Source organism: Pimephales promelas, chromosome 4 (assembly GCF_988280905.1).
Source record: "Pimephales promelas chromosome 4, fPimPro1.hap1.1, whole genome shotgun sequence".
NCBI classification, from domain to species: Eukaryota; Metazoa; Chordata; class Actinopteri; order Cypriniformes; family Leuciscidae; genus Pimephales; species Pimephales promelas.
In genome coordinates, this window is record NC_142772.1 from 38,248,512 (window position 1) to 38,264,806 (window position 16,295).

At 38.5% G+C, this 16,295-nt stretch overlaps 1 protein-coding gene across 1 annotated transcript in view; it reads right to left on the minus strand.

Annotated features, from left to right (window-relative positions):
* Nucleotides 1–15,853, minus strand: part of arhgap20b (Rho GTPase activating protein 20b) — a 28,942-nt gene extending 13,089 nt beyond the window's left edge. The window contains exons 1-12 of the mRNA XM_039659767.2: nt 15,604–15,853; nt 14,408–14,475; nt 9,232–9,369; nt 8,985–9,131; nt 7,638–7,679; nt 7,350–7,440; nt 7,103–7,180; nt 6,693–6,759; nt 5,059–5,223; nt 3,338–3,507; nt 2,798–2,959; nt 2,496–2,596 (exon numbers count right to left, since the gene is read on the minus strand). Coding sequence (XP_039515701.2) covers nt 2,496–2,596; nt 2,798–2,959; nt 3,338–3,507; nt 5,059–5,223; nt 6,693–6,759; nt 7,103–7,180; nt 7,350–7,440; nt 7,638–7,679; nt 8,985–9,131; nt 9,232–9,369; nt 14,408–14,475; nt 15,604–15,687 — 1,313 coding nt within the window. The 5' untranslated portion in view covers nt 15,688–15,853. The remainder of the gene's footprint in view (nt 1–2,495; nt 2,597–2,797; nt 2,960–3,337; nt 3,508–5,058; nt 5,224–6,692; nt 6,760–7,102; nt 7,181–7,349; nt 7,441–7,637; nt 7,680–8,984; nt 9,132–9,231; nt 9,370–14,407; nt 14,476–15,603) is intronic.
* Nucleotides 15,854–16,295: the final 442 nt, after the last annotated feature.

The window sequence follows — 16,295 nt, forward strand, 5'->3', positions numbered from 1 at the left end:
AAATGTAAATCTCTGCACAGTTGAAAGAAAATACCATCATTACATTCCCTGCAGCAAACTGCTTGAGTGGCACTTTAACAACAACATGAGTTTCTATGATGAATATCTATTGAGAAGAATATTGTTTGAAAAACTGGTTGAGAGGATTTCTTTGTTCAATCCCCTGAGGCAAGTCAGAGGCAAATTATAGCGATCACGGTCATTTTATAGAAGTATTACCATCAGCAAACCCAAGGAATTTGAATACTAAACAAATCAAGCCTATCGTCAGTTCTGGCATGCTCGCATCAGATGACTCTCAGCTGATCCACGTCTACCTATAGGCATACTGTATGATGCCTATCACAGTATACATATATAAACTCCTTCAGTATTATCAGCAGCTATCGCATTTCTCAGGAGCTAATTACCCAGCTCCTCCTCTCATCCAGTCAGGATTTGGCATTCTGATTCCTCTTGAATCAGAATAAATTCTCAAATGTCCAAAACTTTTAATAAATGATATCTGCAATATCTGAATTGAAGTAAACTGCAATGATCTTCATCTTCATCTTCAGTAGTCTCCCTGTATCTTCGTTCCTCGGTCTACATCATCAACCACACTTCCTTCATCTTCATTTGCATTACAATCAGCTAAGTCCTATATGTCATCTAGTACCATCCTTCACCAGTTGTGTTCTGCTTTGCTCCTGCTGTCAATAAAACTCTGTTTTATTCATTTATTTTATATCCGTCTGCTCCCTTCTGTGTCGTGACAGTGATCTATTTTTACTAAATAATTTATGTTATGTTTGAATAAGAGTTCATTCCAGGTTACATTATTTTCTTTTGTCTAGAAGAGTACAGGTTAGAACAGGGAGGGATTTTTTTTTAAATATAGAGTTCACATCAACCAGATTCAGTCAGGATTTAAATGTTTTTGAGAAATAACGTACCAATTAAAAATCTCCCAGCTGAGCATTCATGCTGCTGTTTTCCTGAAAAAATGTAACATCACTTTGCTGTTCTTTGCTTACAACAGCTTACCCTCCACACTAAGTTTCTTTGCCTAATTAGTAAAAAAATATATATGTATAATATATAATATATAAATAATGAGGCTTGAGGAAGTATTGGGGGATGTTTACAAACAGAAATGGCTGTACTCTTCAGAACCCAGACGATGCATTTTGTAAGAAGTTTGTGAATATACACTTAAATGAGCCCGAAGCTTTTCATTTTCCATATCAGCAGATGTTTTTAGTCTTGCCATCTAGTCAAGTTATGAGTCTTACCATGACGAATGGATGTCAGAATGTCATATTGGTGGATCTTACCATTTGAAGGATAATTACTATTGTTTTCTTGGGTCACTTGGTATTGAATATAAAGGGCAGGGTCTTTGATTTTGTAACTATGTAAATTACTCAATCCCTTGCCTGTTCCTTGAGGTTTTCAGATACTGGTCTACTCACTGTTGTCACGTTTTGTTGATAAGAACCCAAGTGCAGACAGTACTTTCACAAAACACGGTTGATTTACAAACAGAAAACAAGGACCCATGGGTCAATGGGGCAAACAAACATAAATAAATGGAACTAGAAACTTGACAATGACAAACAGTAACTCTGACGATAACTAGACTTGTAGACTTGGCCGATTCCGGAGAGGACAGACGTCCTCTCTAAAGCCCACAGCTAAATCTGGCATCCCCATCCAGAGTGCTGGTCTCTGCACGCATGGTTGATTAACGGGTACCCGTTGTCCTGCCAGAAGGAGTGCTGAACACGATTACGCAGTATAGAGCTACCTCTACAAAAAAGCTTTACGCATCTAAATGGTCAGTGTTCTCCAAATGGTACACTGACAAAAATCTGGACCCACGAACGTGTGGGGTCTCGCGGTCGCTTAGCTTCCTTCAAGAGCTGTTGGATAAGGGCAGGTCCCCCTCCATGCTTAAAGTCTATGTGGCGGCTGTTGCAGCGTTTGCAGAGTCGACGCCAGGACATTCATTAGGAAGGAATGAGCTTGTCATCCGCTTCCTTAAAGGATCCAGGAGGATGAATCCTCTGCACCCACTGTCGGTTCCTATGCGGAATCTTTCATTGGTCCTCGAGGCCCTGAAAGGATATCCTATTGAACCGTGGATCTAAAGTACCTCTTGCTCAAAAAAAGTTTTTCTGACTGCTCTATCATCAGTCAAACGTGTGGGGGACTTTAAATGACTCTAAAGTCATTCTCAAACCTAGACATGGATATGCCCTTAAAGTGATTGGCACTCCCTTCAGAGCTCTGCCAATATCCGATAGCAAGAGCGGATACTGGCAGAGCTCTGAGATATTTTTTTTGGCTTCATATCTCGAGAAAAGATGACTTTACCTGTAGCGTAAGCTAACTTATGCAATAGTCGTTCCCTCTTCTAGAGAGAACTCAGTCTTAGTTCATACACTTTGTACAAACAGTGTGTGTATATGTGCGAGCATATGTATATGTGTATGTTTGTGTGGTGTTCTCACCTTCTGACTTTGTTATATCTATCCTCACTCTCTAGCACTTCCATCCAGTCATCATATAAGTCACAGCACAAAACACTACCAGGAAGTTTCCGTAGGAACTCCTACACACACACATTATTTAATCAAGGATAATCAAAGAAATGTAATTTATAGGGCAGAGTACAATTGTTATGCTCAAGCCATTGATTATGATAACTTAGAAAGAGAGTGTAGAGTTAAATTGAGAATGTAAATGAGAAATTATGTGTGTAAATCTTTGTGTGTAGTGTATCACTGTTGAATTGAAATGACCGTGTTCTCACCATAATTAGAGATGCAGAGACGAAAACTGATTGTTCATGCAGTGAAATACTTTGCCCAGAATTCATTCGCTCCTTTATGATCCTACAGTTTTTGGCATTTGCTGAACGACGGAAGATTCCACGGGTGTCTGGACCCTCACAGAATAGCAGATATAGAAGGTCCTATGTGTACACACACATTTAATTATTAGCTTTAAATAATAATATTCATAATTCCTTACATTTATATACCAAAGTAAAATATGAATGAAGTGAGAGTATTAAAATTGTGATGCTAATCATCCACACCACTGCACAGTTTGAGAACTTTGGTCAACATTATCTATTGTTATCATTTTACCTATATTATTTTTTGAATTTTGATGTAAGGTTATATGCTATATTAAATAGATCACATATTAGAAATAAACATATGGTCAGGAGCATGAAATATACAGTATTTTAGTCTCTCATACCTAAACCTATGGCTTAATGAAAGTTCCATTGACAATGAGTAAAAACAATAAAAACAAAATGGTCCAGAGCCAGTCATATTCTTACCATTATTGGCTTGGGCAGGTTTCCATCAGGACAAATGGAAGAAAGAGACTGACCAAATAGCTTGTGAGAGGCCGTTTGTGGATCAGACTGGCCATCAGATTGATGAAAGTGTCCCCTCCTCAGAGCCCAATCAATCAGAGACCTCTTTCTTTTGTGTTTCAGCAAAGCACCTGTCAGTCAATGATACAAAATGGACCAATCAGACTTGGGCAAATAAATGTTCCGCTGATTCTAGTTTGAGAAAAAAAAAAAAAAACACAAGTAAAATTATACAATCTTTCTATTAAAGTAAAGAGTAAAGAGTAAAGGCCCTGGTCCGAAATTCGCATCTGAAATGTTTGCACGTTAAAAAAATTAATACGACCTCATGCTTGTCAGGGTTGTTGCAGGTAGCTGAAGACGAGGACACAGAACTGCAGTATAGTTGGTTTATTTTCAAACTTAACTTAACAGGAACAAACGAAAACTCCAGGAATTCAGCACACAAAACCATTCAAAGACAACAAACCACAAACACTGAGGGAAAACACAGGCCTTAAATGAACCGGGACTGATGTGATAATTAACTAAACACAGCATCGTAGCAAGCAGTTCGAATTGTTTGAATAGTGTTTTGACAATTCAGAGCCACCGAATCACAAATAAGAAAAAACGCATGTGCAAGGGCCTTAAGCCACTCTCAAAGGAAAAAGATATCAGAATTGGCTGCATCCCATGTGACTTCACTGAATGTTCTTAGTACTACTTGCAAGGGCTCGCTCAATTACTAATAACTGACCCCTGATATCACCATTATGCGCTGTACAATAATTAGTGTCACCATACAATACTGTACAAAATTACAGTATCATATGGGGAGAGGAATCCAAAAAGATTATTGGAAAGGTAAATAAAAGAAATTGTTCATATATCTTTAACAAAATGTTAAACTGTAAGAAGTATTTGTTTCATTATTAAGGGATCGAAAATCTTTAACTAAATTAAATGTTAACTGTTTTCTTTTATATCTCCCCCCTCTGTAACAATATTTGTGTACAGAAAATGTTTAAAGGGTTAGTTCACCCAAAAATGAAAATTAAGTCATTAATTACTCACCCCCATGCTGTACCAACCCCAATAAGACCTTTGTTCGTCTTCGGAACACAAATGAAGATACAGTATTTTTGATTAAATCTGAGCGGTGGATCACTGCTACATAGGCACCCTAAGGGATTAAAACTTGACGGCACAAAAAGTCATTGAAGAAAATGTTTAAATATTCAATGTGACTACAGTGGCTCAACTAAAAGTTTATCAAGCGACGAGAATACTTTTTTGCGGAAATAAAACTAAAATAACGACTTTGTTTGACTATTCCTTTTCTTCCTTATGGGCCTGAGACGAGAGTTCAAGAGATTTACACGACGCATCCGTGCGTCTATCATTCGCTCCAGAAATAGACCGGGCCAATAACATGCTCTCAACCAGATCTGAAAATGAACAAGCTTTTTGATTCGCCATGAGAGTGAAATGCTGGAGTGAAGTGATGTTTGAGAAAGGGATAAACCCATCCTGGCTCTCATGCTCCTTAAGTAGACACACTTTCTCTATACATATCATCTTCTTTGAGATACACAGACAGATTAAGGGAACCCCATAAGGCACAAATCTTATTATGCATTTGATGAATTTTACTGAGCTGGTTATGTGTGTTGTGTTCTGTTGGTGACAAGTGAACTCACCCCTAGGAGTTGGTGTTCTGGTTTTTAGGGTAAAGTGAGGGGTCTTGGAAGAGGCCGTCTGCTGGGCAGAACTAAATGTTTCCTGCACGGGCTCATTGGGCATGAGCAGATGGTCTTGCTGACTTCTCAGGGAATGATGCAGGATAAAGAATGGTAGCTCATGGCCTACAAAAGATACAAATTTAGACAGGAAATTGGTGTTTCAGCTTGCAGGCAATTTCATTCTCTAACAGTACAAGAACCAAAAATCATATTATTGTGTTTAATTTATTGCTAACATATTTCATTATGTGTAGGATTGTGTCTGTTTTTTTTTTTTTTTAAATGAGACTGTGCTCTTTTGATCTTAAGAATAGTTGCTAGGCTGCTTTTTTGTTTTCTCACTAGTACAAAATTTGTATATAAATCCGACACACATTGATGCACCTATGGATTAGTCATAGAGATTTTAAGTTTAATTGAGTTTTGGTTTTAATTGAGTTTTAAGTTTGAGTGAGTTTGAGTTTTGGATTCTGTTATCTAGAACTAAACCTTGCATATCCTGTTGTCTCATTCAATAAACCTTACTTAAAAACGTGCATATAAATGACATGGCTCATTAATAGTAGTAATAGCAACTTTTATCATGACGAGTCTTTCATCAGGGCACCAATAATTTCATATAGCTCAGAGCTTTTAAAGACAGCATGCAGGCTGAATCATGTCCTTTGGAGGAGTCCAACTTTGAAATGTGGGATGATTTTTAGAAAAATCATGCTTGAAATATTATATCAGTATGATATTCATAATAAATAACAAAACATCCATCCATTTTTTTTAAATCACTTGTTCAAAGTAAGAATGCAGGAACAGGTGGTAAGTGAAATAGTGTTAATTAACAGGATTGCAGAAGCAGACGCGGATATGGTGAGTATTTAGACAGTTGATTATCAGATTGAATGTTTTTTTTTAATCATGCATGAAATTTGCGAGCATCTGAAACCAGATTTGTGGCAACCTACAGCATAATTTGTGAATGTACTTTTAGGCAACAATGACAACACAGAGGTACACAGAAATATTTTAAAGGCAAAAAGTGAATTTCACTTTTCAAAAAGAGAACTATATTTTTTAACTAGCAAAGCAAAGCTTGTCAAGGCAAACTCTGATTGTTGCAGACCAATTTAACTGAAATTCCAATTTATGGACCAAAAGGGATTCAATTCAATTATGTATTTTACCCAACCTTGATGATATATTCATTTCACGGTGAGTTTGCCTGAAAACCATGCCTTGTAATTTAAATGAAGCATTCGGTTTTGTTTTAGGCTGAACTTGGTGATATATTTAAATGGCTTATTCAAGTTATTAAATGATCCACCTGAGAGCAGGTTTCTCATTTTCTTCTCAATATTGTTGTTTGAATAAAATTCCCTAAGTTATTATGTAATTATGTAATTTATGTAATCTATATTAAAGAGGCGTAACATAGTTTTTGACTCCATAAAAAGTATGTTATGCATGATCCCTGCATTGGAGCAAATTAAAATTGGTCGAGCATAAGGGCATGCTTGAAAATAAGTTTGACACCCCTGATCTACCAGGTGTTCACATTTGTTTTAAAAAGTATGTTAATTCTGTGTGTGTGTCATCACCAATAAGGGGGTATGTTTCCTGTTCTTTTTCATAGTTCACACACAGCTGGTAGTCCAAGACTTCACCCTGCACACAGGAAGTGGTCATTATGTTTTGTAAAGAAACAGGAAAAAGGATGTGGCTGATATCAAACACAGGAAATGCCAGTGGAAAAATTTGGCACAATATAGTTACTGGTCATCATAGTCATCATATCAACAGAACGATGTACATAGCGTTATAAAAGCACATTTAAATCCACCAAATTACAAAGTGATATTGGGTGTAAAGAAAAAGAAAGTGGCTCTCTAACTTGGACCACTCCCTAGTATTCAATTGTGCTTTAAATAGGTTAAATAGCTAATGTTCAAACAAAGGTGTATTAAACTATTCCTCACAGCAAGGGGCTACTGTATAACGAACTACTTACCAGAAGTTTGCACTGCTGCATGATGTACTGAACCACATTTTCTGCGGTCGTGCTCACATCCACTGCCACAGCGACGGTCTTAAAAGCCAACGCCATGTAAACAAACAACAGCAATGACCATCAACTCACAAGGAAAAGCTTCGGGCTAGAGTACAAATAACCTTCACTTATAAACAGAGACATGGATTTAGTTCCCTGAGGGCCGGGAGTGGCTTGGTCCAAATTAAACCAAAAGACGTTTATGTACCTCTGAGCTGTTGTCATCGGGATGGCATATCAGCAGAACGTAGAGAAGAATGGCATTTGGCAAGACTCTTTGCCTGGCCCTGCAGGTGTGCCTGAAGAATGAACCATTATTACAAGCAAAGAACAACAAATGGGAAAGCAAGAAAAAAAACAAATACAGAGGCGTGGAACATTCAAGAGAATGGACACAAGATCAGAGCGGGAATACCTCATGTTTGAAAAGAAACTTGTACTTTGATACATTATATGCTGTTATGGACACGAGTCTTTGATTCGTTTTTTTACTTACCACTGAAGAGCTTGTAACCATCTCTCTTTTGTTTCAGATGAGCTTTGGTTTTGGAGGACAGGCAGAAAGAGAGAGGAAATGTTAGATTTAGTTAAAATATTCGAATTGGATTTTCAGACAAATGCACCTGAATAATAAGACATAAGACACTGAGTTCTGATATTAGTCAATGTAGTTTTTATTTGATATAGGTTGCTTCTAGTCTTGAGTTTGTAACTCATTTGATTTCTGATCATATGTACTAACTAACCATCTAAGTGACCATCTTATGTACCCTTCATTAATATTCTCATTAGCTGCATGTGTCCCAACCAATCCCCAAAAAGTGAACATTGCGCAACCACAGACGTAGACAATCCAAAACATTTACGGTATTTAGCCATGTTTCCAACGCAGGAACTTTCCCCAGGAACTATACTTTGGGGTGATACTCCGTGTAGGCCCCTTGTAAATGTAAGTACACATTGATGGCATGTGTATAAATATATAAATAAATACTGTTTGTTTTCTCATACAAACCACTCGTTTCGTGTCTTAGGCCATCAACGTGTACTTACATTTACGAGTCATTAAATCATGTTTAATTTGGACTTCTCTGTGCATGCTCTTTCAAGTGGTGACCATAGACCTGCATTATATGACTGACAGACAAGAACAGTTTGACGTAAAAATATAAAAAATTGAAACTACTGCGGAAACAAAGACACCTACGTCTTGGATGCCCTTGAGGTAAGATAAAAAATACCAAAAATTAATTTCAAAGTGAACTTTCCCTTTAACTAAAAGGATTCTCAGTGTTGTTGTTTTTTATCCTGTGATTAGCAGCATATTATGGATTCTCTATTTAATGGGATTTTACCTACTTTAATCTCCACAACAATATGTTTAATGAAGAATGAAAAATCAGGTAAATAAGGATGCAAATCAGCACTGTACAAATGACAAAGAGCTGAGCTGAATTTATAAAAGAGTGTGTGAGTGTATATAATGCGAACTTCACATGAGAATTTAAATGCTGCAGGAAAAAAATGTTTTCTGTCATCTTATCACACAGTGTTTTATGATCAAGTCAGTCGCAGTAGTGTGGGTGGATCTCACTCAATTATTTTCCTTAGCACCTTTGTAGCGCTAAAAGCTTTCCACCAGTCCTTTCCTTCAACTACAGAATAGTTCTCTTTTAAAGACTGCTGCTTCATCTCAAGTTGTAAAAATCCCATAAACAAAACGGTTTAGAATTATTCAGTACTATTTGAATGACATACTATGACCACATCAGTCTGGTTTGGATTGCTAAAACTACAGACGTTTGACATTTAAGCTATTTTTAAATAGTTTTTCCAAGACCACCTGAAACTGATGACATAATTGATGGTCGGCCAGCCAATCACAAAGGAGTTCTTGGACGTGAGCTTCCTGTCTGTGATGCAATGAACACAGGACGCCAGCCATATGTCTGAGAGGCTAACACGATCCTTCAGCTTTAGATACAGAGACCTGTAACATGTAACACACACAATGCACACATTCACTTTTAGAGAGACAGATGTCCTACATATAAATGCACATACTCACGCCCACTGAAAAGTTGACATACTTAGTCTTGGCGATGATAAGTGAATCTGTGAAAAGCAGCAGAAGTCTTTCTCTTGACTGCAAGCCATTGGTAAGGTGAGCATGTGCTTCCATCAACAGCACTGCATTTTGGGATGCATCACATGCCTCATACTCATCGCTGTAGAAAAGTGAACATGTTAAAATCACACAATTACACTGAAGAACATTTAGGAATTCCAATTAAATTTCTGTAATGAACTGCAATATAAAATCAGGTGTCCCACATTACTTGTTCTATAAATTGTTCAAACCCAATGTACTAAAACATTATGACATTAAAACAAACAATTTTGATGAGTAAGCCATGAGGAACAAGAGGCAGCTGCCGCATCCTTCCACTAGAAAAATAGTCAACAAGCAAAACAGCATGTCTCGTCTAACGGGGCTCAGATAAATACAGAGAACAGGAACTGTTCTCACGCGCTTTATTTTTTTACACAATGTAATAATTATACGTTTCATTTATATAGCGCCTTTCCCAAGCTCAAAGGCGCTTCACAATCAGTTCACACATAAATGAACAATAGACATTTGCCCAGTCCAAAAAGACTAATGGTACCTAATTTAACATTATGACTGTAATACAGAGTTATGAATAATGTTTAAGAAAAACGTGTCATGATGCAGCGTGGTGGTTGTCCTAAGAGCCAGGGGAAGAGATTTCCATAGCTTGGGGGCTAAAACGGAAAAAGACCTGCCACCCAGAGATGATAGGCGAAAGCTTGGCTCACAAAGGAGTTCACAACCAGAGGATCTGAGAGTTCGAGGAGGAATGTAAGGAGAGAGTAAGTCAGAAAGATAGGATGGAGCAAGAACATCAGAGTGATTTAAAGGTAAGTAGAAGAATTTTGTAAGTAAAGCGGGATGACACGGGTAGCCAGTGGAGTTTGAACAGAATTGGAGTGATATGAGCAGTTTGTTTGGTGTAAGTTAGTAATTTTGTGGCAGAGTTTTGAATATATTGCAAACGTGAGATAGAATGTGCTGGTAGTCCAGAAAAAATAATATTACAGAAGTTGAGAAATCGCATGTACCAGCGATTCAGCGTCTTTTCGGCTGACATAGGGCCGGAGTTTGGCAATGCGGTCGAGTTGAAAAAATTAAGCTTTGCAGCATTGACTAATGTAAGGATCGAAGGTCAGTGAAGGGTCAAGTGAAGGGTCAAGAGTGATACCCAAATTTTTGGCAGTGGCAAATGGAATAATTGAGTAGAGATTTTTGACAGACAGTATCAAAGGCTGAGCTGAGGTCAAGTAATAAATGTATGGAAAGCTTTCCAGAGTCACCAAAGTAAGAGGTCGTTGATAATACAGTTTCAGTACTGTGGTTTTGGCAAAAACCAGACTGAAATAAATCGAAGCTATATTGTTGAGAGATAGATAAGACTGCAGTTGAGAAGCAACCACCTTTTCCATGATTTTAGAGAGGTAGACTATGCTAATTAAGATTGGGCGATAATTAGCATAGTCAGTTGGGTCCAGATTTGTTTTTGTAGGTTTTAGGTTATTTCCTCACACACACACAAACACACACATCTGCTTAAATCTCAGCATGGAAAAACAGCTGGATCTGCATGAGAATGACAGGGGGAAGGACTTGGCCTCAAAGTTAAAGTTTTATTTCAACAGTCCACTTTAGACATTCTACCAACCTTAAGTAACTTTGTCAACTAAGGGGCTGTTTAGACGACACATAAAAGTGGTCAGGTTTCAGGTTTCTGAAACTAGACACAAATAATTGCAAGATTTTTAAATTTCTGTTATATTTATTCATTTTTCTCTTGGCACCTTGCCACTCTCTCTCTCTCTCTAAGCTCCTAATCTGAATGACGCACTTTGCCAGCTTTCTTATGTGTGTGTGTCTGTTGTTGCATTCCTGCCTATATAAGGCAGAGTGTGTCTTCTAGCCATTACCAAGGGACTGGTCAAAGCAGTCAGTCTGTATGTGTGTGTGTGTCCTGTGCTGGCAAAATGAATCAGAGTCCGCGTGGGATAATTTCAAGCTACAGGCAAAAATAGTGAAGAAAAAAAAAAGAAAAATTGTTGAATTTGATGTTTCCACAAAAATGTGTCCATTAAAGCTGCAGTCGGCAAGTTTGGCAGAATGAGTGGATTTAGCCAAAATTTTGAATGTTTACAACTCTCATGCCCCTCCACTATCAACACATTTTGAGAGCCGGTTCGGAGCCGGTGCCTGTGTTTCGACAGCCAAAGAACCGGTTCGCGGCCGGGAAAACTGGTTCCAAAGCGGCACCAACTCTTTGCTGGACTAGAACCGTTCTTTTAGCACGTCATGCTTACATCGGGTCGGGGGCTGGGGCGGGTTTAGATGTGTTCTAAACATATTTTCTGACCATCGCAAAGCCAGGAGAAACTGCAGAAACACGCAAGCGTTTTTATTGATTTATTTTTTTCGAAACATAAGCAAAGAAGAAAACAGTCACGATATAGAACAAATAAAAGGAAAGAAAAAAAAGACACAAGACAGGGGTACATAACTTATCAGAAAAGATTACATATCAAACGAAAAGATTAAAAGACTTGCATATTTCAATTGTTTTTAAAGTTTTCTTGGTACACGAGTTAGAGATAATCCCAAAGCAATGTACTTGCAAGCGTTTCTAGCGACGTGCACAGTGACGTAACGACGTCGTTCCCTGGGCGCTCTAGTCAATGGAAAAACAAACAGGTTCTGAACGGGTTCGGAAGTTGAACCAACTCCTAACCAACTTTGAACCAGCACCAGTTCCGAACCAGTTCTTTTTTCAGTGGAAAAGGGGTAACAGAGAATTCGTGCTCGTCAGTTCGTGTGCACCAGCTTTAGTAAAAGCGCCTGTCTCATCAGCATCCATCAACATTCTTCCAAAAAGCCAAACTTTTATTCCTTTGACATGTTTATACACCTAACCTTACGTCCACATGGATTTCAGTGCAAACAAAGCTAACGAACCTGCCCAACAAGTGCTAACGTAAGCTATACATATACCAACACATTTGGGCAAACATAGGCTAATGTTACTTACATTACTAACATAACACTAAGACATAAAGTAACTGGTTGATAAAGCCCAATTTAGACAATTTCTGTCGAGAAGAAATGTTCCAAGCTCTGCGTCCAGCTTGAACCCCTGCATCCAGCTTAATTGAAACCATTTAAATCACGTAAATTTCCACCTTTCAAAATGCCAATCCGATTGTAACTTTCGCGAGGGGTGGCATGTACACAACCTGTGCTTGACAGATCTCCTCTCCCCCCACCCCCCCCCAACCCCCCCCCCCCCCCCGCGCGATTGGACCCGTTGAACCGGGAGCGGTGGATTTTTGCTAAACAAATAACACACGTCAGTTGTAGTCAGAAGCTCAGTTTTTTCCCAAAAACACTTTATGCATGTTGTTCTGTCGGATTATAGTATTTAATTTCACTAAATATGATCAAAAACATGTTGGCGACGGCAGCTTTAAGCCCTTCTAGCGGAGTTTCTCCACGATTATTATGCCCCAGTCCAGAGGCACACAATGCCCTTTCCTTTGGATTGGAGGATATTTTATTTACTGCGACGTCTGAGTCTTAGGATTTCGGGGTCACGGCCGACACCTGTCCAGAGGCCAAGAAGCCCAGTCTTTTGCAGCCTACATTGAGCTCGTGGATGTGTTAACACGTGTTACTGAGAAACTTAACATTGGCCGGACGAGCCTTGCGATGCTCAGTCTTCCAAGCTTGATGAGCGTTTTCTGAGGGGTCAATCCAATTTAAAAGAAAGCTGCCATTTTTCAGCGATCTTCACTGTGAGATTTCTAGGGACTAGAAGCAACCTTTTTCAGCTCAGCTGACTAATGCCGCTGACTTCACCAAACTGGTTGGTTCTGTGGAGCAGGGCTACTCGTTTATCCCAGTGGTTGAGGACACGTTGGCCACTCACTTTTTGCCTGTTTTGGCTCCTTCCTGGAAAACCACTCCTTCCTTGGCTCTCCCGCTCTTCCTTCGTAGCCCTTTATGACCACTTCCGCCCTCATAGGCGAATCCTACATGGTGGCTGGCCAGGCAGGTATGGCGCTCCATACCATGGCGATTCTTCAGGTCTACCAAACGGACTTCCTTAAGGAAATGGATGAGAACAGGGGCATTGGAGCTCCTCAGAGCTACCGACCTTACGCTGCGTGCAACTAAGCACACTGCATGCACGGTTGGGCAGACCATGGCAAGTTTGGTGGCTATTGAGCTCCACATATGGCTAAATCTCCCTGAAATTTGACCCCTATCTCCCAGTCAGGTTTGTTTGGAGAGGCGGTCAATTCATTGGTTGACAAATTTTGAACTGCTAAGATGCAATCAGCTGCCCTTAAGCAGTTTATCCCTGGGAGGGCTTCTACAGACCCTCCTACTCCTTCCCCAGCGCCCAGTGACCACTTCGCCCACCATGAAGAGGCCTCTAAAAGGAGTAACGAGCCGAGACATCCCCCACCTCGCACGGTCTGGAGAGCTTGTGGCTGTCCGATGCCCTGTCAGCGCAGTCGGTGTCACTAAACGGAGAGCTTCCCCCATCTCAGAAGGGAGGGTTTTTTTATATAATGTGAAAATAACAATATCTCGGTTTTGAAAATGTGCTAATTGCGACTCATTTTTCCAGCACGGGCCACATATAGACCTATTTTGTATATGCACAGTATATGTATGCCATTTAGATTCAAATCAGCTAGATCAAATACACACACACACAATTAAATTGGCTATCTAAATGTGGACATTCATTTATTAATTTCATAAATGTTATAAATATGATAAAAAATTTCCTTTATTACTTAATTTATTTATAGATTATTTATCATATTTTACAAATGAAGATGTGTCTAAAAGGAGGGTGGTAGCTGATTTTTTTTTTGGTAGCTGACTTCTGGGTACATGTGTCCCCAAAATATGGTTAAGTTGGTAAGGCACACATAGGTCAGTTAGTCAGGAACAGAGGGGAAAAAGAGGTATTTTGAAAGGGTAAAGGAGGAGAAGCCAGTGGCACAGGAAAAGAATAATGAGAGCATGTTTGTGTGAGGGGGAAGTGAAAATGAGAAATTAAAAAGAATATTACATTTACATTCAATATCAATTTAACATGCCCAAAGACTTCTCATATTTGTATAATGTGTGTGTATTTGCTTGTTTACCTTTGTCTGGTTTTGCTGAAAGATTTAATAACAGTGGTTTTTCTTCTTGGAATTGTGGACTTCATCATCTACAAATTAAAAGCAAACACAATTGCACACCAATTACACATACACATCGCAACAAAAAAAGGTCAAAATCATCATCGGCACTTCGGCAGCAACAATAAAAGTACTAATAAATGAAGAGAAAACTAAGAAACTATAAAATAATTATCTGTTCATTGAGAGAAGAAAATTCACACCTTTCAGATAATCTCTCTTCTTTATATGACATCTGGTGTGAATACTTCACTGACCTTTCCATATTTTCATAATGAGAGGTAGCATGGTTTATCATTAGATGTTTTATTTTATTTATTTACTTATTGCAAGAAAAAAAAAATCACAGGTGAAACTGCAAAATAAAAATGCACAATATTAGTCTATTATTCTGGTTTTGACACATTAAAACATCCCTATCCAAAATTTGGTAATGGAAATTCATAACTTTTAAACAAATCCATAAGGATCAATAAAGATTTCCCCAAAGAATCAAATAAGATTATATTACAAAGGGTCCAACATCAGATTAGCTCACATAATGTTCCATAAAATTAAATAAAAAGATTTCTCAAGCTTTCATGTGTGTTAATATAAAAATGTTCAGTGTGTATCAGACACTGTATCTTAGTAAGCGCACATGTCAGCAACATCTGTTAAATAAAGCACTGCATTCTAACAGTGACAGGGACTGTTTAGGAGACATACAGTAGATGAGCAGACGGTCTTATTCAGTTGCAAACACAACAAATAGATAATATCTGAAAAACATGTATGTGATGTCAGGACACATTTAAATAAAAGAAGAAAAAAGACATATAGGCTACATGCTGTATATTTGCACTGAAATAGCAGCAATACCCCCAGGAACCAGATTTCATTTAGGTACAGAATTTCATATTTAGATAAGACTGACCAGTGATGTGAATATCAGAAGATTAAATATGAGCTAAATGCATGCACTATGTGCACTAAATGCATGGAGTGCATAGGTTTATGTAAATAAAGGTATTAAATGTCTTTAAATGTTAAATACTAAATATTAAATGTCTCATGTATAGCTCACCTACCCTCAGTTTGAGGTCCATTCAAGGACACCTCATGTAAATCATCTGCTGAACACAAACAAACCATTTGCTACCTCTATGTAAATTCACCTTCTCTTCCACAGGCCTGGTCACCGGTCCACTTCTGGTAGATTGAAGGCTATTGGAGTTTGATACCTTCAGACTCATTTCCATCCATCTCCCTCAATCGTCCTTGGCAAGGCTGCTCTTAATCTCCTCATTCAAAAAAAGAAAAAAAAGAAAGAAATCATGCATCAATTCCCACAAAGGACAGGAGCTTGAACTTCGAGATTATTAATTTTTTTTCCCTCATAAAATAAATTGTAAATGGTTTGAGAAGTTGTCTAGAACATGCTGTGAGGAACTTTACCCACCCAACCCATCCCATGTCCCCCCACAACATTTTCTTTTCTCTTTAATTTTCATTACTGTCCCCTTCCTTTCTCCCTCCCTCCTTAGCAAGGATTTCTCCCCCCCTCCCCCTCCCACTCCCTCTCCCTCTCCCTCTCCCTCTCTCTCTCTCACACACATACACACATTCTTTTAGTCTCACTCTCTAAATATGGACATGCAGGTTCAGTTCCACATTCACTGAAGTTCCAAGGCCCCCCACTGGATGTTACCGTCACTACAGAATATATTACATTTAAGTAGAGATTTGCAATCAACAGCAGTTATGTATTTTAATATGTTGCTTTGAAACAGCTCATGATGACGACGTTAAAGGGTACATATCATGCTTTTAAATCGGTCCTTTTTACATATAAATCATACTTTTGTGG